The sequence below is a fragment of the Syngnathus floridae genome, chromosome 7 (genome assembly GCF_059516105.1).
Source record: "Syngnathus floridae isolate MCC-2025c chromosome 7, RoL_Sflo_1.0, whole genome shotgun sequence".
Classification (NCBI taxonomy): domain Eukaryota; kingdom Metazoa; phylum Chordata; class Actinopteri; order Syngnathiformes; family Syngnathidae; genus Syngnathus; species Syngnathus floridae.
The window spans coordinates 9,710,528-9,730,838 of NC_142419.1; the positions used below are offsets into that span (position 1 = coordinate 9,710,528).

The 20,311-nt window shown below is 39.6% G+C and overlaps 1 protein-coding gene across 6 annotated transcripts; it reads right to left on the minus strand.

Annotated features, from left to right (window-relative positions):
- Positions 1-903: 903 nt before the first annotated feature.
- st3gal4 (ST3 beta-galactoside alpha-2,3-sialyltransferase 4) lies at positions 904-20,035 on the minus strand. 6 transcript variants are annotated; one of them, XM_088381117.1, is made up of 12 exons: positions 19,729-20,035; positions 19,329-19,404; positions 15,448-15,518; positions 11,722-11,809; positions 11,247-11,336; positions 9,331-9,428; positions 8,867-8,930; positions 8,677-8,772; positions 7,060-7,249; positions 6,608-6,739; positions 1,377-1,529; positions 904-1,307 (listed from the first exon to the last, which is right to left on the minus strand). In XM_088381117.1, exons 3-12 carry the CDS (start codon positions 15,461-15,463, stop codon positions 1,218-1,220), a joined length of 1,017 nt encoding a protein of 338 aa, XP_088237243.1. In that variant the 5' UTR covers positions 15,464-15,518; positions 19,329-19,404; positions 19,729-20,035; the 3' UTR covers positions 904-1,217. The 6 variants fall into 6 exon arrangements, with proteins under 6 accessions (XP_088237243.1, XP_088237242.1, XP_088237244.1 ...); XM_088381116.1 differs by lacking the exon at positions 19,329-19,404; XM_088381118.1 differs by lacking the exons at positions 15,448-15,518; positions 19,329-19,404.
- Between the last annotated feature and the right edge of the window lie 276 nt (positions 20,036-20,311).

Here is a 20,311-nt window from a genome sequence, read left to right on the forward strand (position 1 = left end):
CTGTATTCCCAACATGATTTGAATTTTGTGAATCTTATGAAGTTGTAATAGTTTGAAATGCTTGGTAAATCAAGGAAGCTCTAGAACACGTGTCAAACTCAAGGCCCAGGGGCCAGATATGGCCCGCCACATCATTTTATGTGGCCCACGAAGACAAATTGTGCATCAAATTGGTGTGTCATGACTAGAATTGCAAATATTCTTCACTTTTAATATCTTGTTTAAAATATTTGACCAGTTTTTACTCGTCTGATTTGAAAACGAGTTGTTTGTCAGTTTGTTTTGTAGCTTTTACTGTATATAGTAATATGAGGTGCTCATACATTTATTTGGGTTAACAGTCATAATGGCCCTCAGAAAGAAGCTATGACTACAATGCGACCTGCAAAAAAAATGAGTTTGACACCCCTTCTCTACAATGTCAAAAACGACGGCCAAACAGAAATAAAAATTGTGGTACCACTTTTACATTAGCCTCAGTTGAGCAGTCATTCAAAGTTAACTATCATGCACCATAAGCTAAACCAGTTTTTAAATGCCAAGGGGTAAATCATGGCAACACTAATGACTTGACACGTGAGTAGCATTTGCTCAAGGCCCTGATAGCGTAATGTCATTCTGCTCATCCAGATGTCCATGTTGTACATGTGAGCTAATAAGTTTAGTACTGTAATTCAAAATGTTTTTACATCAGGTACATTAGAGTCCAATGAATCTCAATACAAGAATTGGATCAAAAATAAAATTCAAATATAATCATGCTTTTAACTCTTAGCAGGATATTTTACTTAATTGTTTGTCAACTTTTATGCATATAGAGGTTTTGATGTGGAAGCACCCGAAGGAGGCTGACTGCCATCTAGTGGCCAACAGTAATCTTGATTGAACACAAACGCCACTAAAAAAAGTTCATTTTTTTTATTTAAACATTTATTTCATTATGTACAACCAAAGTATCCAGTGGTACTAGTATCAGTCGCATTGCTTTTGAAGAAAAATAATAATAAATAAAAGAAAACAAATTTAATACCTTTCATATTTCCAATATGAGAGGAGACCAAGTGCTGTGTGAATTATTTGTGATTGTGTATTTGTGATGTTATTGAACAATAATAACATACAGTAACAATAATCCTCATCTGGAAAATAACTATGAAATTTCAACTGAGATCAGATGACCTCATGCATGGATTGATTTTGCAACCTATCATACCGTATCATAAATGTGGGTGCAGATAAAGGATGGCACCTGAGTCCTCCAGTCTTTTTAAGGCTTCAGCTTCAAGACCGAGGTCATGGTAAGAGTTCTACAAAAGGGACAGAAATCGGATTAAACTGGTGCTATGTGTATCACTTTAAGGACCAGCAGCATCTACCTTCATTGATTTCATTGTATCATAGCCGTAGTAATGAATTGGGTGCTTGATGCTCCTTGAGTTTGGATACCCAAAACCAGCTAGGTGGACCACATCGCAGTAGTTGAGAGCAACAAAGACAGCAAGGATTCCCGTCGTGGGATGAACTGGCTTCTGGGGGAGAAATGCACATTGGTTTGTTTGAAACCCAAATCGAAATCAATCACACTATCTAATAAATTCAAATTGTTAATATATTGTTTGAGAAACTAACAGATGTTTGCTATGTCCTTACACAATGAACTGTTACCTAATATAATTCTAGAATCGATTGGATTCTTACTTTGACTGCATTCAATGAATGATGGGTGAGATGTAGAAAAAAGACAGGTTCTTTGTGTAATACCCCTAAAAACACCTTAAAACAGCTCATTGGCAATCAGTGCGGTCCTTTGTTGGACTATTCAGTCTTTTAGCTTTGGCTATCATATTGAATGATATAATTCAAAGTGGTGGTATTGGAGAAAATGCAATAACATTTGAAGAAAGGGCATAGAGATGATTGATTTCAAATCAGAGTTTTACGTGATTTAGAAATTTGGACTTCAGCTACAGTTCAATTGACACATACACTCCCATTCAAAAATTTGGAGTCACGTAGAAATGTCGTTATTTTTCAAATAAAATCACTATTTTTTCAATGAGGATGACATTAAACTAATCAGGACTACACCCCATACATTGTTAATGTGGTGAATGACTATTCTAGCTTCAAACGTCTGTTTTTTAATGCAATATCTACATAGGTGTACAAAGGCCCATTTACAGCAACCATCTCTCCAGTGTCTTAATGGTCCATTGTGTTTGCTAACTGTGTTAGAAAGCAAATGGATGATTGGTAAACCCTTGAAAACCCTTGTGCAACTATGTTAATTTTCATGGAAATTGTCTGGGTGACCACAAACTTTTGAACGGTGGCGCATGCAATAGAAATGTATGTACTGTGCTGGAATGTTCAAAATCACCTCTCATCCCATTCAGTATGCTGTTTATGTACGACTGCGTTGTGCCACTAGATGGCAATAGAGGTCAATAGAAAAAAGGTGGTGCAGCTACTGCTATATTTGAAAACGTTTTCAATAAAAGCTTGAGTCTGAATAGGAAAACTTTATGTTTATATTATGGGCAGACACCATAATTTTGGGTTATGTCCATTCTGCAGTTTCTCCACAATTACCCATAATAATAATGGTTAGCACATCCGCCTCACAGTTAGGAGGGTGCGGGTTCGATTCCACCTCCGGCCCTCCCTATGTGGAGTTTGCATGTTCTCCCCGTGTCCGCGTGGGTTTTCTCTGGGCACTCCAGTTTCCTCCCACATCCCAAAAACATGCTTGGTAGGCTGATTGAGCACTCCAAATTGCCCTTAGGTGTGAGTGCGAGTGCGGATGGTTGTTCGTCTCTGTGTGCCCTGTGATTGGCTGGCAACCGGTTCAGGGTGTCCCCCGCCTACTGCCCGATGACGGCCGCGACCGCCGTGGGGACAAAGCGGTAAAGAAAATGGATGGATGGATGAAGTATTTTTTTAACTTTACCAATTTCACTTGACATTAATTGTACTATTAGTCACAAAAACTATTTGTACAGTGAGTGAGTGAGTGAGTGAGTGAGTGAGTGAGTGAGTGAGTGAGTGAGTGAGTGAGTGAGTGAGTGAGTGAGTGAGTGAGTGAGTGAGTGAGTGAGTGAGTGAGTGAGTGAGTGAGTGAGTGAGTGAGTGAGTGAGTGAGTGAGTGAGTGAGTGAGTGAGTGAGTGAGTGAGTGCACAGAAACGTAATTTATTTGCTGATAAATGTCAGGAGAGCAAACATGCAATCTAATCTCAATGTGAACAACAACCGCACCTACAAAGATACCAGTATGAGGATGCCTTAGCAACAGTTTTATTGCAAATAACGTCTTTTAAAAAATGCTACAAAGTTTTGATGAAGGATATCAGTGAAGCCAGTAAGAACAGATATGAAATATTTTATGATTGCAACAGTTTCACCCTGAAATGGGTTATTTCCATTTGAAATGCATTTATTCAATTTTATTAACGGGAATATAATAGAAGGCACAATTTTATTTTTTCAAGCTTAATAAAATGGTCTAAAATGTCTGCAGCAAGGTTTCAGTTATGTTCATTTATTGGTTATATATGTAGAAAATACATTTACTAAAGGAGTGTTGCACATTCTTTTAATAACTTTAATGATCTACTTTTTATTTCTTTACTTTGCTTTTCTAATGTTTGAAATCCTTTAGTTTGTAAATGCTTTTAAATGCTGTATTTATAATGGAAAACAAACTTGTGGTGAATGTCCTTTGTATGAATCCATACTGATAACAAATGAACAACAAGCTGACAAAAGTTGAAATTGATCTCTCCTTAAATTTTAAAAGGCGACCGAAGCAAAGAACATGTTACAAATACTAGTTGTGGTCTTTCATGGTACTATGGGATCAAACTAACGCAAAAGTAATGGGTTCAGACATGTTTGTTGTGTAGTCTTTTATGAGAGGCCCCAAAGGACAGCATCTTAATGATTATCTGTGCTCACAAATAAGAATTACTTCCACATGGGCTGGAGAACAAAATCCTCTCTTTTCTTTTTTGATCATATCTGGTTCGACATTTAGACTGTGCAAAGCTAATATGCATATCCGAGCCCACGATGACCCACTTCAGACATCCTCCAGCTTTGGCTTGACATTAATTAAAACCAAAACTACAGGTTTTTACTGTCTACAAACATGTCTAATAGTTTGGTGTATATTGTGAATGTATGAATGTATTAGCCTCTCTCTAATGAATTGATTCCAATAAGTCTAAAGCCATATCATGTTTGCTTAATCAGAACAAGGTAATCAGAACAAAAAGTTGGCCATGCAGTCATGAACTTTTTTTGTTGTTGTTCTTGGCAAGCAAGTAGAATATCATGGAAGCCCAGTTAGGAGGGGAATGCGTATTTTAGCTTGTAAAATTTGCAAAATGGACTATATGTAGACAACCACACAGACTGTGGAAGAAAGAGCTGAGCCAAGAAATTCATCTGGACAGCAGTTTTAGCAAACCGGTTGGATTTTAATCGATGACGAAGTGACCGTTTTTAAACATAACTAAAAGGATAATCTTCTTGTACTCATGTCATGGACTAACATGCTATAACATACTGTATCAATAAGCAGTAATGGGGTTTTTTTGTGTGTTCATTCACATTATTATGACATAGCTGACATTATGTGTGTATGAGTCTCATAGGGCCGATGCCAGAGCTTTGTGTAGTTTGGACACAGGCCTGAGGAGCCTTGGTGAGTGGGCTGAACACTGTCACTGAACATGCCTGTGTTTTGGGAGAGGGGTGTGAACACACACTGTGAGGATCATGTGGCTTTGTACAAGGGCTGGCAATGCAGATGATGAAGAGGGATCAGCGGTGGACAGTACACACGAATGTGGATTTTTGGTAAAGTGGTCATTTATTTGGCAGGGAAGGAGAAAAAAAACGGCAGTTAAGACTGATGGATGCAGTTTAATACCTTAAGGCTGGAAATGTGGAAGGAATAAATCATTTCATACTAGCACCACTGAGTCTGTTTTTATTCAACTCTGTGGTTTCCCTTGTGGTGCAAGCTTGTTTGGTCAGGTGGTGCTAGGGATGGGCATTTGACTACTGGTAAATGTCCTTGATGGGTAAGGGGGAAATGCCATTGAATAAAGAAGGTGTGCTTAAAGATGTTGTACCTTATATCGTAATTTACACCACAAACTAGTCAAGACCAATGTTGTGGAAAACAAAGACTGGACATACACTGGGGGCCATATTGTAAGCAAGCTCGCACCAATGCAAGGCAATGAAAAGAGTTTCCAATTATTAAGACATAACTTTTTGTTTTTGTTTAACAATGCTGCCAGAAGGGGACAAGGCCCGTGTCAAACAATTCAAACAAGACTAATCTCAATCTGCAGCAAAACAGTACAGCTTCATAAACACCCACTTCTTCTGATCTGCCCCTAATGTCTTTCCTTCCTTCCTTCCTTCCTTCCTTTCTTGGCCCACACCCCGCACCACTCCACAGTTTTGCGCTAATTTGTTGAGTACTTTTTGTGTATTCCTTGAAGGTTAAAAAGAGCTAACACCCCAAGGTTAACCGCTTACAGGCGCAAGTTGTGTCTCAATTTGCATCCCTCCAGATTGGTGCTGGTCCCCTTAACACCATTTTCCCCTTCTGGAATGCTCTATAAAATTTGTGCAGATGGTGCAGAGCTCCTGTGGGCCAAGTCTGATGATTATTGCCTTCCCAGTGCTTGTGCCTCATATACACTATCCTCAGACTAGGGCCTGACTGACATGACTTTTTTTAGGCCAATGTTGATATTTCAAAGAAAAGAAAAGATTATTGATTAATCGGACGATTAATTCTAAAAACACATACTGAATGTATACAATTTTTCTCCAAAAGGATAACCAGGTCTCATTCTTTGACAAAAATGGATAACAAGGCAGAAGCAAAAGAAACTTGGCTTGACCATACAAACAACGGCCCAAGAGATTGAGGAGGTCATTTGGAGGGAAAGTGTTTCAAAGTCCAGGCTCATAAACCAAATAGAGCAGAGGTCCAAGTTTTCAAGTGAAAACAGATCAATGACTCACTGCAAAAAACAAAAACTGCGTCATGTTTTCTTGTTGTCACCATGAATACTGCTTCAAAGTTTCCGATGTGATTTTTTTTTTTATTTCTTGGACTGTCAAATTACTGAGCAACAACAACCAGCTTTTGGGAGTGTTGTAGGTTGTGTCTTTTAGTTGAAATGCAAACCGTATTTTGGATTTCTATGACAAGCAAATTACTCAGCCATTCACTGCTGCAATCTTGATAATGAGGAGGTTTATCTTGCATCGTAAACTGAAGATCTTTCTCATAATTTGTTGTAATTGGATCCCCCCACAAATGACTATTGACCGAGTAACACTTGAACTCAGAGGACGGTTTATCACCCAAGTACCCTTGACCGCTCAGCGGATGCTGAAGCCAGCCTTGTTAACATTCGAGTGGGAGACGTAAGTGGGAACAAACAACACCAATGATTCCCAGGAGGAGAACTTGTGGCTAAGACTGCCGATTGGTCACAGTTAATTGCTACCATCGTTTCGCTTTGCCAAGCTGCCTTACAGATTGATGATTTTCAAAACTGAAAAGTCGAGCCTCACCTGTTTACTCTTCAGGGGAATTTGTAGCAGCTTCTCTGCTGTCTGGTGCAAAAAGTGCGGGTCCAGCACTCGGATTTGACCGACATCACCCAACCAGATTTGGGGAGGGGGTTTCCAAAAGCCTTTCCTGACCTGGATGGAGACATAAACAAGCAGAAAAATAAGTCATTTCCAGTACAAAACAAGAGATACAAGCCATCCACTAACTCCCTCATGACTTGAGGCATGGCCATGTGCATAATTAGCAGCTAATGGCCCAGCAACTGTTAGGACAAGCAGGCTGCAACTACAATGACAGAGGCCCGTGACGGAAAAAGCACTTTGTCAATAGCGTATCAGTACTTGTTCCTGACATGGATGGCTGGCAAGGGTTGGAGAAAGCAGTGTGTGTGTGTGCATGTGCGCATGCAATTGCATAACCGTGAGTGCTCGAGCTTTTTCACACATCGTACCCTCTTTTCGTTGTAGAGTATTTCTTTGAGCCACCGTAGATCTTGTTGTTTAAATGGCACCAAGACCATTAATGTGCCAGGCTCATTGTTCAAGCCTGGATTATAGTTGGCAGACTCAGGGTAGAAGAACCTCATGGTGGTCTTGTTACCGACGTCGTCCTCATAGCCCCTCACCGGAGAGTCGTTCAATCTGTAAGAGAAGATTTGCACGTATAATAAGTTCTCATTTTCAGAATCCCACAAATGTTCATGCTGATTTCCCGCCCATACTTCCCGTCACCAAGAAAAGTTCTGTGGTCAACGCTATTTGTACTGTCAGCAGGACATTCCTCCAATTTCTTTCATATTGACTATATTCACTCAAATGGTGGACAGCCATGGAATTTACTCAATAAGATTTGCGTGACATAACTCCAATATTTTTTTCTGTCATTATGTGCATTGAAAATGAAAAAATCCAAAGTCATGCAATTGGGTAACTTCATCAATTTTCACCTTCTAATGTGGATACATTCAAGGAACACAATTAAATACATTAGAAAATAATGGCTGTGAATTTAAACTACAGTCAATACATGGATTATTAAATGCAGTATATGTACGTTTCCCCACACTACTTATTTCCATCTAAAAACATATTAGTAGAAATGTGGAAAATTGTCGCCATCCTTGTGAAATTTTCTAAATGATAATAAGGTGGCCACTCTCACAAAAGTTAACATTATGACAAACTCATTTTTGGGAACTCTTGTCAGATTGCTACGATTAGAACCTCCTCTCTAATAGACGACCCAGAAAAGTTGACGGAAAGAGTGAAATTATATTTGACGCCGTCATATAGAAGATTCTCGAATTCCAAACTGCCCAATCCTGCTTCTTTCTGTGTCTAACTAATAGTATCAGGCTGACCATCGTTAGATAAGTGTTCGCTTTGTTCTTCAGTAAGATAAAAATTCCAATAGTATTATGAAACCCCTTGACTATTTTTGGTTGCGCACAAGCCTCAGTAGGCTTAATAAAAGTTCAAGTTGTGTTTCAATGACACAAGTCCAATGACGTTTGCTCCTAGGCATGCATTGAATTCAGACCATCAATAACCTACATGTCCCAGGACTGATTAGCTTCGGAGGGAGAGGTTAGGGAGGAGACCCCGGACACGTTGATGTTGGGGAGAAAAATGCATTGTAACCAGGCCAACAGCTTGGCTGTTTGAAAGAGGCTTAGAGCAACTCAGTGTGTGCATGCATGTGTCTGCTCCAAGCTGTAAAGTCAGATTTGTGCTTTCGTGCCTGGCATGACAAAACCTTATCTTTTCTCCCTTAGACAAACCTCACTTTAAATTTTCCCAAGGTTTTCTGATAGTAGAGATTAAATAAAAACATAAAATTGAAGTCTTTATGCTGAACATTACAAAATATTTTTATACAAAAATCCATTTGCTATTTCTGGATTTATTTAATAGGAGTTTTTTTCTTTTTAAACATCCCAACTTTGGGTGATGCTCTTGAATAGGGCGCCTTACACGGCCTGAGCACCCCCTACATATGTATCTTTAACGTACGTAGCTTTCCAATGTAAAGCATATCACCACAATAAATACAAGTCATTTTTTCTTACCGGATGACCACATCATGTTTGTTAATGATGCCTCCGAGGGATGTGTTTTTAATGGCAAAACTGTTGCCTATGACAACACAGGTTCTGCATTCAAGGCTGGAAGAAAAGAAAGGCAAGAGACATTGTTCATCTTTCTGGATGAAATCTAATACAAAACTAAAACCAAGGCACTTAGCCGTGTCACATTTACTTGTCTATGTTGGCCGGCATCTGATCATTTGCTGTTGCTGCGAGAATTTTCAGGAGCTGCAGTTCTGGGAGGAAAAGGCAAAAGGGAGCAGTTTAAAACATAAGATTGTAAGAAAACGAATAAATCAAGAAGCAGGCTGCATCAGGAGGATTAAAGGAGGGGTGGAGAAACTATGGCACGTGGGCCATATACGGTCCAGCGGGAGCGTATAATCCTTTGTGGTATGTAATTCTAAAAACAAATCAAAGTGCAGTATTTGATGTAAAAAAAAAAAAGAAATCTGATGTTGCATCATATCTTTTCATTTGTATGGCCCCTGGAATTTATAAACAGGACAAATGTTCTTTATCAGTTTGAGTCATCAAAGAAACAAAAATACAGAGATTCAGTGTAAAACGAATGTTACATTTCAAAAAACAAAAAGGAAGAAAACAGCACACAATATCTACTTATACTGTACATACCACTGCCCTTGATGCCATAAGGTAGCGCCAACGTTGACAGATGTTCTCGCCAGAAGAAATCTCCTAGTTTTAGAAAGAGCTGCGTCTGCCTGCTAATGCTGTTGGAGAAACATCAATTATTACACAACACCACATGAATCTAATTACAGATTTAAAAAAAAAGAAATGGCAGCAAAGTCATTTTTGTGGTTGTTCAGTGACGAAAAAGCACACAATAGACAATGTAAACTATACAGCCAGTAAACACATCCAAGTGATGTAGAGAACTCCTTGTGCTTGGCTTGGGTAATTCATTAACTTGCCAATGTGCTATGGGTATAGATTAAAAAGGTGAAACACACTCATTATCAGCAGAGCAGACAGACAATTTGAATTGCTATGACCCTCATTAAAATACTCTGTTGGCACGCTTTGGCAGAGGAAAGGGAAAAGAAAACAACGTTCCCAGAGCTTTTGAGGCAAGACAAATGCATCAAATGTTTTTGTGTTCGTCGGCTTTGGATTCAAACTGTTTATGACCTACGATCTTGATAAACAGTTACTAGCATCATATATCAGCGAGCTCGCCATAGGACATGAAGATATACTTTAGGGGAGGGGTTTAATTATACAAAAGATCACTGCAATTACCTGGAAGACCGCCCAGGGACTGTAATGGCTGATGTGAATCGCAAACATAAAAAAAAAAGTGAACTTTTTGTATTCAATGTTTTTCCTCATACAGATTAGGGTTTAAAAAGGTCAACATGTAGAAGTGGGGAATTAAGAGCTGAGGGGAAATAAATAAACTGGTCTTGATAAATTTTGTGATAGACCACAGATGGAAACTATAACAATATTTGGAAAGGGATCAGTAATAAACACTCTGCAGACGCTTCACTTCAGGAGCTACATCTGTTCAGTATAATGACATCCAACAAAAGAGAAGTATCGCAAAGAATTCATGCGTAGTGGTGCTTTGAGATACAAATTTAATTCATTCCGTGACCACACTCAAAACACTCCTATTTCAAATCTTTCCCCCTTAAAATAAATGGAAATACCTTTAATCTGTTCCACCCCACCCCGCCCCCTAAAAATGCATATTGTATGGAAAATTTGATAAGAGAGCGCTTTTTAATATTGTACTATTCTAAACATAGTATATTAGCATAATTATTCTGGAATTAAAAGCCTTAAACCGTTTCTTGTGCATTATGATTTAATGCTGCAATTTTATTCAGTGTGTTGCTCCTCCTGGTGTGCCCACCTTGGCCACTAGCAGGCAGAACTGTATAACGCAATCCTAAAGAATAGATTTCTATGATTAATACTCACTAAGTTTCTATAAAATGATTAATTTTTGTAAAGGATAAAGAATATATGCTTTGGAGTCATGATTATAAAATAATGTAATATGTAAAAGAATTGTCTGTCTATTTTGCCATTTAGATATCGGTTGCTTAAAGCAACCGTCAATGCAGTTAGCATGTCAATGGTATTTTCCATTATATGATGGATGTTAGTGTTCTTGTTCCTAAGGCAATTTAATTTGGCTGTTTTAAAAACTAGGAGTGAGTTTTCTTAGTTTGACAGTAAACGTCAACTGGGAGTGTCATTAAACAGTTTGAAACCTCTTTGTTGATGAAATGTTCACTATTTGCCAAACTGCTGCTCTTTGTTAGCTGAGCTGAACTGAGCTTAATTGCCCAGCTTACTGAGCGCTCGTATCACAAAGTTGAGATATGGCATTTGTCAAGTCAGTCAAAGGTAACATATTAAGAAGTTGAAGCTGAATATGATGGGTGGAACAATGTTATCCAATACAGCCAAGGAAGCAGGAACCTTTATGTTCAAATAATAGAGTTGTCTCTATAATAAGTTATAGACATAAGATATAGACCCCGTAAAAACAAAGCAGACATGCCGTGACGCACTTAAAGTTGAGGCTCTGCCACTTTTTCTGCATCAGCCAGCCACCACACAGAGACTTGCTAATGTTGACAGACTTGCTGGTGCCGGTAAAGCTGTGAAAAGACAGACGCACAGACAATCACCACCACTGGCATGAAACGGAAAACTGCTGCTGAATACGAAAAAAAAAGGAAAAAAAACTTGTGCTTCAGACAAAAACTGAGTCCAGAAGCCTCAAAATGTGCAAAAGTAGGTTTGTATGAGGGTCTGATTGACCAGCAGCTAGGATGGCTTGGACTACTTTACTCTTGGGGACTCAGCACTTTGCAGTCCTTACTTTTAAGTTTTAAAGCAGAGTGGGCATTAGTGGAGGTATGTGACCTTAATACCAGAGCAATGGCAAACGAAATGGTGTGTGTGTGTGTGTGTGTTTGTGTGTGTGTGTGCGCGCGCGTGTTGTGTGTGCGTGCACGTGCTCATGTGTGTAGGTGTCTTTACCTCTGATGTATGGCATAGGAACAGTAGTAGTATGTGAGAAAGGTCATGAAGAAGAGGAGGAGAACTGGTAGAAGCCTAAGGCACCATGCTGGAGTCAAGAAAAAAAAAGAATTACATCAATATTCGCAATATAATATATATTATAAGCACAATTGCACACTCAGCAAAACATCAAGTTATTTGATCAAATTGAAACCTTAAATAAAGTCAACCCACTTTTTTGTAATTCCTCCAAAGTTTTTTTTTTTTTAATACAATGAATATATTTAAGTTTGTTTCAGACTCAAGTTTACCTGCGACCCTAATGAGAACAAGCATCGCAGAAAATGGGTGAATGGATTGATTGCAATAAAACAAATATAAAAAGTATAATGGTAGTCATATAAAAACTAATGACTCTTTAGTATGAGCAATACAATTAATTGCAATAAAACGAATATAAAAAGTATAATGGTAGTTATATAAAAACTAATGACATCAATCTCTTTAGTATGAGCAATATAATTAATTACATGTGAATTTTAACAAGCGTATCCGAATAGAAATACAGTTATTATACACAAGACAACATTTATTAATTCTCACCACTAGCACAGTATAGAGCTTCAAGAGGTGAGTGGTTTTATTTTTCTTAGACACTTGCATGACGGTAGGGAGTACCGAAAATATAAAAACTGCCTATACAGTTTTACGGTGGTAATACTGCAAGCTTGAAACATAAATATTTACTTTAAATCAAGGGAAAATAGAAGTTAAAGTTAGAACCACCAGTATGACTTTGATGGTTGGACTGTACTGCAATTCTCATTTTCATCACTGCCAAAAAGATGCTGCAGACCACAGGAGTTGCATGTGATAGTTGTTATCTCGAGTCAGCTGGGCAGTCTCTTTTGCACTCAGCTAACAAAGCAAGCACGACAGTAAAAAAAAAAAAAGCTCAAGCAATCACAATAATGTATTTTGAAGGCTACATATTTCATTCTTTAGCCAGAGACTTGGTGTCTTAAAATGCTATATGTTATACAGTTAGCAGTGGATATTTGTAAATAATGTATATTGAATCTCAATCATAAATTTTGTTGCACTAATATTGTTAGTGCAGCATCTTTTATCCCAGCCCAAGACATCTACGTGATATTCACTTTACCCTTCACCCTTGTGGCAAAAACTACAGAGGCATGAACGTTAGAGTTTCAGGAAGTGATGTGTGAGGTGCCAACGCTGCCAAACATCCTGCCTTGCCACCACATGCTGACAGCCAAACTGAAGTGACACGCGAGAAGATCAGTAAAGATGAAACAGTGCAAAGATTACCCCACCACTGCAAAACGTTTCCACTTCAAACGATCGTTATTAGGGGGGGGGGAACGACACACACACCTTACTTTGAGTCCAGTGTGAGCAAAATATTAGGACAAATAGCCAATACACCCACAGGAAAATACGAGGTGTCAGAAAAGTTCCAATACTGGTTTCTATTTCTAGCGCTACCCTAACACTTATTCCAATAATCAATTAATCTGTCCATCGCTAACAAAAATAATTATGAATCAGCTATTGGTGTGTGAAAAAAGGCAAAAACCTTGATCATCGTTTTATTTATAAGCAATGGTTTTATTTTAATTCACACATAACAAAGATAAGGGAAATACTTGCTTGAAATATATGTTTTATGTTGTGTGGTGTAGAGTGTCCTGGCACTTTTCTGACACCTCATGTCCAGCCCTTTTGAGGCCATACCAAGTGGGTTCAATGGGGTATTTTGTCCATTCCTCCAGAAGTCAAAGAATTTGAAACCTTTTCTGACTCATCCCAAAGGTGTTTGATGGGCTTTGTAAGAGAAGTTCATCCACATTGAACTCCTCCACCCGAGACTCTATAAACCTCAATTTGGAAAAAAAACATACCTTCCCTAAAACTATTCCCACAAAGCAGACAATTGTCCCAAATGTCTTCTTGCAATATCTCTGATACACAGTGACTGTTACATATGTGGGGTACGGATTGCTGCCATTATCTGCACATTGTTCGATAAAGTAATGAAAAGTAAAAATCTACGATTTCATGTTACACCACACAGTATTACATCAAGTCCATGTTCAAGCCACAGACACACACATAGAGGAAAAGACCTTACTTGTCAGGGACATCTTCACTTTCCCCTTTGCCCTGTCATATCTGCTCATTGCACGATGTGGTTGAGTGCACCAAGAAACAATTCTATGTCAGCACCTCCCTTTGCAGTACTGTCACGTGAGGAGCAGTTTTTGAACCCAGAAGCCGGCATAACAGAAATTGAAAAGCAAAAGTCTTCATATATGAAAATACATCTTCCTAAACCAAAACAAGTAACGAGTCATGTATGGAGCAGAAAATGGACCCAGAAGCAGACATGACATGAAAGTTGAAAAGTAGAAGACTTTATCAATTATGAACTGAAAGCGGGGCTGGACGCAGAAAAAAAAAAGACATTCTACCCGAAAGACAGCTTGACGCACTGATAACTTGTCACAGAGTAACCCGAGTTTATGTACTGTAAAACACCAGGCCTGTACAACAGAATGACGGTAATACAACGAACCACTCAGGACTCGTCCTACACAGCCAATCAACAACAAGATTGCAGCAACATAACACTGCTAGTAAATCAAGAAGAGCCAAAGTTGGAGGGGAACTGAGGATAGGAAAGAAGAACATGCACATTTTACGCCACCAGAGACTGTGGATTTAATGCGAACTATATGACTTGCCCTTTGACACCTGACTTGTCAGCATATAGTAGTTCCCTAAATGTGCAGCAGCAGGTGTTATCTTACTGTTCAGTCACATATTAGGACAGTGGTTCTTAACCTTGTTGGAGGTACTAAACCCTACTAGTTTCATATGCGCCTTCACGGAACCCCTCGTTAGTGATTTTTTTTTTTCTTAATTTAAGACATAGATGTTTTTTACTAATGCACAAAATGAGCTGTGCATGAACATCACCTTGTTCAAAGAACAAAACCAACACAATGCATGAACTCGCAACAAATTACATACTGGCAAATCAGAAGCTACACCATAAAACAGGTTTGTTCGGACTTCCTCAGTGGGGGCTCTGTCGAACCCCTGAAACCGACTCACCGAACCCCTAGGGTTCGATCGAACCCAGGTTAAGAACCACTGTATTAGGATGTGTGCGTCTCTTTCTGAAGACTGTTTTCGTGAACAAAAGGACCTGTGTTATCACACCAAGATTGACTTCAGATTCAGCTGACATGAAAGACAATCACATTAAACACCTATTGTAAGCCCTTCCTGAAGCTCAACTATGCAACAATATGGGACCAGTTTGAGGGAGGAACCTATCTTTTTTATATAGTGCTACATCTATAGAAAAGACGCTTGGATGAGATTGGAGTCAAAGAATTTGAACTTAAGTACCCCATCAAACTTTTAGGACAAATTAATATAGAGAGGTAAAGAAAAAAAGAACAGGCTGTCTCTCAGGTCCAATATTGTCTGAACTCAAAAATGATCCTCTAAATAATTTTGTGATAAAATCTTTCAAAGAAACACAAAGGCATTCTTGGCTCAATTGTAAATATTATTATCTTTAATGCAAAAGAGTGTGGAAAGTCATTCAAAAGAGTGTAAATGCCTTCTTATTTTAATCAATATTATTCATACTAATGGAGTCAAATTTGCTCACCGGTGACGACATTAACTGACCAGCAATTGGTTTACCTTTTCTCTCAGTCATTTCCAGTGACTGTCCACTCTGGGTAAACAACTGATCGGCTTCTCGTGCTCTTGCTCTAGTACAGTAAAAACAAAGAACAGTTAGTCGGAAAGTACTGGAGTAAAGTAGGTCTTAGAGGTTGTGGTATACTATACGTAGTGAGTGGAAATTGGCATTCAAAGAATTTCTTTTTTTAGCGGCTTCCTGCTTATCCTTTTTTCTTTTTTTTTCTTTTTTTTTCTTTTTTCTTTTTATTTTTTTTTGCTCCTTTTATTTATTTATTTATTTATTTATTGTTATTTATTCATTATTTATTCAGCACGCTTTTGTTATACTTGTTTACTTGTTTGTCTGTTGTGGGCCATGTCTTGTCACCGTGGAATAGGGGGGAACAAAATTTCGGTTTCTTTGTGTGTCTTTGGTATGTGGAGAAATTGACAATAAAGCTGACTTTGACTTTGACTATGATCATAAAGATATCCTTACTTACAAGACTACAAGTTGGTTCACACATTATTTACTCAATAGACGACAATCATAAATTGTCTGTCTCAGAGGAAACATTTTTATCGAGTCATAATTGATCAATAGGGGGGAACGAAATTTCGGTTTCTTTGTGTGTCTTTGGCATGTGGAGAAATTGACAATAAAGCTGACTTTGACTTTGACTTTGACTTATCCGGCCGGTGCTGACCGGGTCCCTCGCCTTGGCCTCGCAGCCGCGACCCCTGTGGGACTCCGCTCCCTCGTGCTCGTCAGAACCAACGACCTTCGCCGTGCTAGCCCCATGGAGACCATCTGCACTTACTAGCTTTCTTTGCGGCACCGTTGTGTGGCAGCCTCATGAGAGCCTATTGAGTTGCGCTCATGCCATCTGTGTGTCTTTTGTATACCCGCTCGGTGGTATGAATACTGCTGGGGCCTGAATTTCCCCACCCCCGGGGATCAATAAATGTTCAATCAATCAATCAGCTACACGGATCCGTTTTCAAAGAACTTCAACATTACTGAGCATGAGGTGAGGCTAGTGGGACCCAGTGGCATCAGATCTACCCTTCCCATCAAAGCACTTCCCTTTCAATGATGATAGTCACACACTGGAATGATTAAGAATGATTCAGGAACTTCCCACCAAGTGACTCTGCCTTAAGGATTTCATGGGAACAAAAGTTTTAGCCTTTTTTTTCTTTGAACGGGTGGGTAAACTTCCTTCCAACCAGATTCCCTGTTAAGAAGGTATTCTGAGAAAACTGCAGCACCACTCAGACAACTGTACTTCAAACATGTGCACTTTGCACCTTGGCTTTATCGTATTTTGTGCGCGCAATGACTGCACTTTGCATTTTTGTATTTACATTGTCCCTATAGATTCTGATACTCAGATGATACGAGTTTGAAGGTGATTGCTGCAAATTTGAAAAGACTTGAGAATTACCGTAATTTCTGGACTTTAAACCGCACCTGATTATAAACCGCACCAGCTAAAATGAGGGGAAAATCTTGTTTTGTTCATATGTAAGTCGTACCGGACTATAAGCCGCAGGTGTTTTAATGTTTAATCATCATTTGTTAGAGAATATACATAAAGAGGATTGTCAGGAAAGAGATGTTTCTTTGGGGACTTGTACCTTTTATTAATATAACGTTTATTGACAGAGATTAAAGAGCTCTGCAAACATACTAAGTCTCAGCTACGACCATAATAAACTTAATGTGCAGGGAACACTAGCAACACACAACTAATAATAAATAAAATGGGACCACTTAAAGGGGCAAAGTTGGCAATGCCATACGAGCTGCACATAAAGCAGACCCAGAACAAAAATACTGAAAAGGGTGATGTAACAAGATGACAATAAACAATAGCGCAGTCCCTTTAGTGGCCGGAGGAAACCTCTACAAGACACGCAGCAGCTCTATTTCCTTTGTTTGAGCGTGGTTTCAGCACATTTGAAGACATGCCCACAGCATTTGAGAGCAGAGACAATGGGTTGATTTTTTTCACAATATTGAAGCATTACGAAACACTGCTTGAATGCACAACTGATTAATTCCATGAATCAGAATGACTCGTGTTTGACATTAAAGTTTTCAAAGGAACAAGAACCCATATGTGAAGGACATGAATACCTTTGCATGCTTAACAAGCTCTGTGAGCCATGGATGACGTACAAATGACATACCCATTTCGGACGTTGCTTGAATTTTCGCCCGGGGGGGAAAAAAAAAAAAATCACAATAGAGAATGACCTTGAACACAAACACATAATCCTTTTTTTAATCCAGTCAGACGAGCTAAATCGGGATGTAGCAGTTTAACTACACTTAGTGTGAGGACACAGTCTCAAAAAAGCCTTTAATCAAATCCTTTTGCTTCCTAAATGCATTTTCTCATGGGAGTTATAACCATGTGAACGAAGTGAGTCTCTGCAGGCCATTTTAGAACAGACATCCCTCTTTTCTTCATTGTGTGTTACAGTGCCCAAAACGGAGGGAATAGAACTATATTTAATCTAATACAGCGCGGTCAGTAACACAATAATTTCTTCATTTGGGATGGATTTTGCAACTTTCCTGTTGTTCTCCACCCAGACTATATGAAAAATTGAGTATATTCAAGCTCATAAAATGTAGATAAAATGATCAAATGTTCAGAGTTTGGGTCATGTGAATGCATCAGTGTTGACCTTCTGACCACGTGGTGCAGGGACAACAACCTCCTGCTGAACGTCAATAAGACCAAGGAAATCGTTGTTGACTTCCGGAAGGGTCACACACCACACCTGCCGCTGATCATCGACGGTGCTGTGGTGGAGAGGGTGAGCTGCACCAAGTTCCTGGAGGTGCACATCAGTGAGGACCTCTCCTGGTCCGCAAACACCTCGTCACTGGCAAAGAAAGCTCAGCGCCGCCTGTACTTCCTGCGGAAGCTCAGGCGTGCATGTGCTCCTCAGGCAGTCCTGTCTACATTCTACCGTGGCACCATTGAGAGCGTCCTCACCAGTTGCATCGCTGTCTGGGGTGGTAACTGCACTGAACAGAACTTGAAGGCCCTGCAGAGCATAGTGAATACGGCTGGTAAGATTATTGGTGCTTCGCTCCCCTCCCTGAAGGACATTTACACCTCCCATCTCGCCCGCAAGGCAACCTTGATTGCCAGAGATGTGAGTCACCCGGCTCACTCTTTGTTTGACCTTCTGCCCTCTGGGAAGAGGTACAGGAGCCTGCGCTCCCGCACCACCAGACTCGCCAACAGCTTCTTTCTCCAGGCTGTTAGGGCCCTGAACTCGCGACCCCCTTCTGCGTAGCGTGCGGCACTGTTGCGCTATTTTCGGGAATGTCTGCTGTACGCGCACTTGCTCCTTTTTTTTCTGCTCCTCTTATTTATTTATTTATTGTTGTGTTATTTATTCATTATTTATTCAGCACGCTTTTGTTGTACTTGTTTACTTATTTGTCTGTTGTGAGCCATGTCTTGTCACCGTGGGATAGGGGGGAACAAAATTTCGGTTTCTTTGTGTGTCTTTGGTATGTGGAGAAATTGACAATAAAGCTGACTTTGACTTTGACTATGATCATAAAGATATCCTTACTTACAAGACTACAAGTTGGTTCACACATTATTTACTCAATAGACGACAATCATAAATTGTCTGTCTCAGAGGAAACATTTTTATCGAGTCATAATTGATCAACAAAATTTTATTTCTGGTGTTTTTTTAATTTTTCTAGTTGAGATAAAAATGCACTACTGTATTTGTGCTACCCAATTAAATTTGCAGTCAATTTTAAAGACAAGTGCACTTTTCTAACTTTCTGGGATACTGTATTAGGGCACCACCCTGAATGGAAATAAACTAAATACGTCATCTAAACTTATACTTACACAATTCCCCCAAGAGGAGATATTCAATGACGTGTTCAATTTATCAGGACACAACAGCTACATTGAAGTCAGTCATCTGCACCCAGCAAAATCCAAATCCATAATGTTTGCAGCTCACGTGCAACAAGAGGTGCGATTTGTTTGCGTGCAGTGATTCAAACATTATCCATGCACAGAGTTCATGTTTGACTCTCAAAGCCAATGCAAATCGACTGTCAGAGCCAATGCAAATCAATGCCAGTGATTTGTAAATTTGTGATTGACATAATAACAGCGTGTGAAATAGCTGCCAAATAAAATATTTGACTCTTTAAATCAAAACACGCAAGGCGACAGGTCAGATTGCCGAATACGTCTCCAGTGATTTTTTCCCCCCGCGGATTCAAACAGCTTTACTCACCAATGTGACCGACACCAATATGCAGATTTAATCCGAAGAGAAGAAGCTGAACCCAGTTTTCAGATTTACACCGCCGCTATGGGCGACATTATTCCCACCGTGGGAAAGACGCGGCTCCGCAAGCATCGGCCAAGTACGGCAAGCATCACGTTGCGCCGCGTAAAAGACGAGCCGACAAGCGGACCACCGGGGAAATAACAGCTGGCCAGATTGGTGTGCAGTCCACGGCAGACACATAGCGGCTCGCGCTCCAAGCGCATCCCCTTTCCTTCCACTCCTCCAGAGGCACCTTCCCAACAGCGCCACAGCGCATGCGCAAAAGAAGGACACGCGCATTGACGGCCCAATGACGCACACCGCTGCATTGATGTCTTATCGTTTTCTTCATGCACAAATCCAAATCTGGTCATGAGTGCCACAGCAGTTGACTCTGGAATTCTCGGCCTATGGTTATTATTGTTACTTTTATTTTTGAGTGTCTGAATTAAGCACACTACCGTGGTAGTCATTTCCACATCTACCTCGTACAATTCTGACTTTAAGAGTTTGAGGCTCCCAAATTCTGCCCAAAAGTCCACATGTT

Coding starts and splice junctions, on each gene's coding strand:
- st3gal4 (XM_088381114.1), bottom strand. CDS start 13,907: ATGAGCAGATATGACAGGGCAAAGGGGAAAGTGAAGATGTCCCTGACA. Junction 8,931..9,330: donor TTATGGCATCAAGGGCAGTG/GTATGTACAGTA, acceptor TTTTCCTCCCAG/AACTGCAGCTCCTGAAAATT. Junction 7,250..8,676: donor AAACATGATGTGGTCATCCG/GTAAGAAAAAAT, acceptor CTTCTCTTACAG/ATTGAACGACTCTCCGGTGA.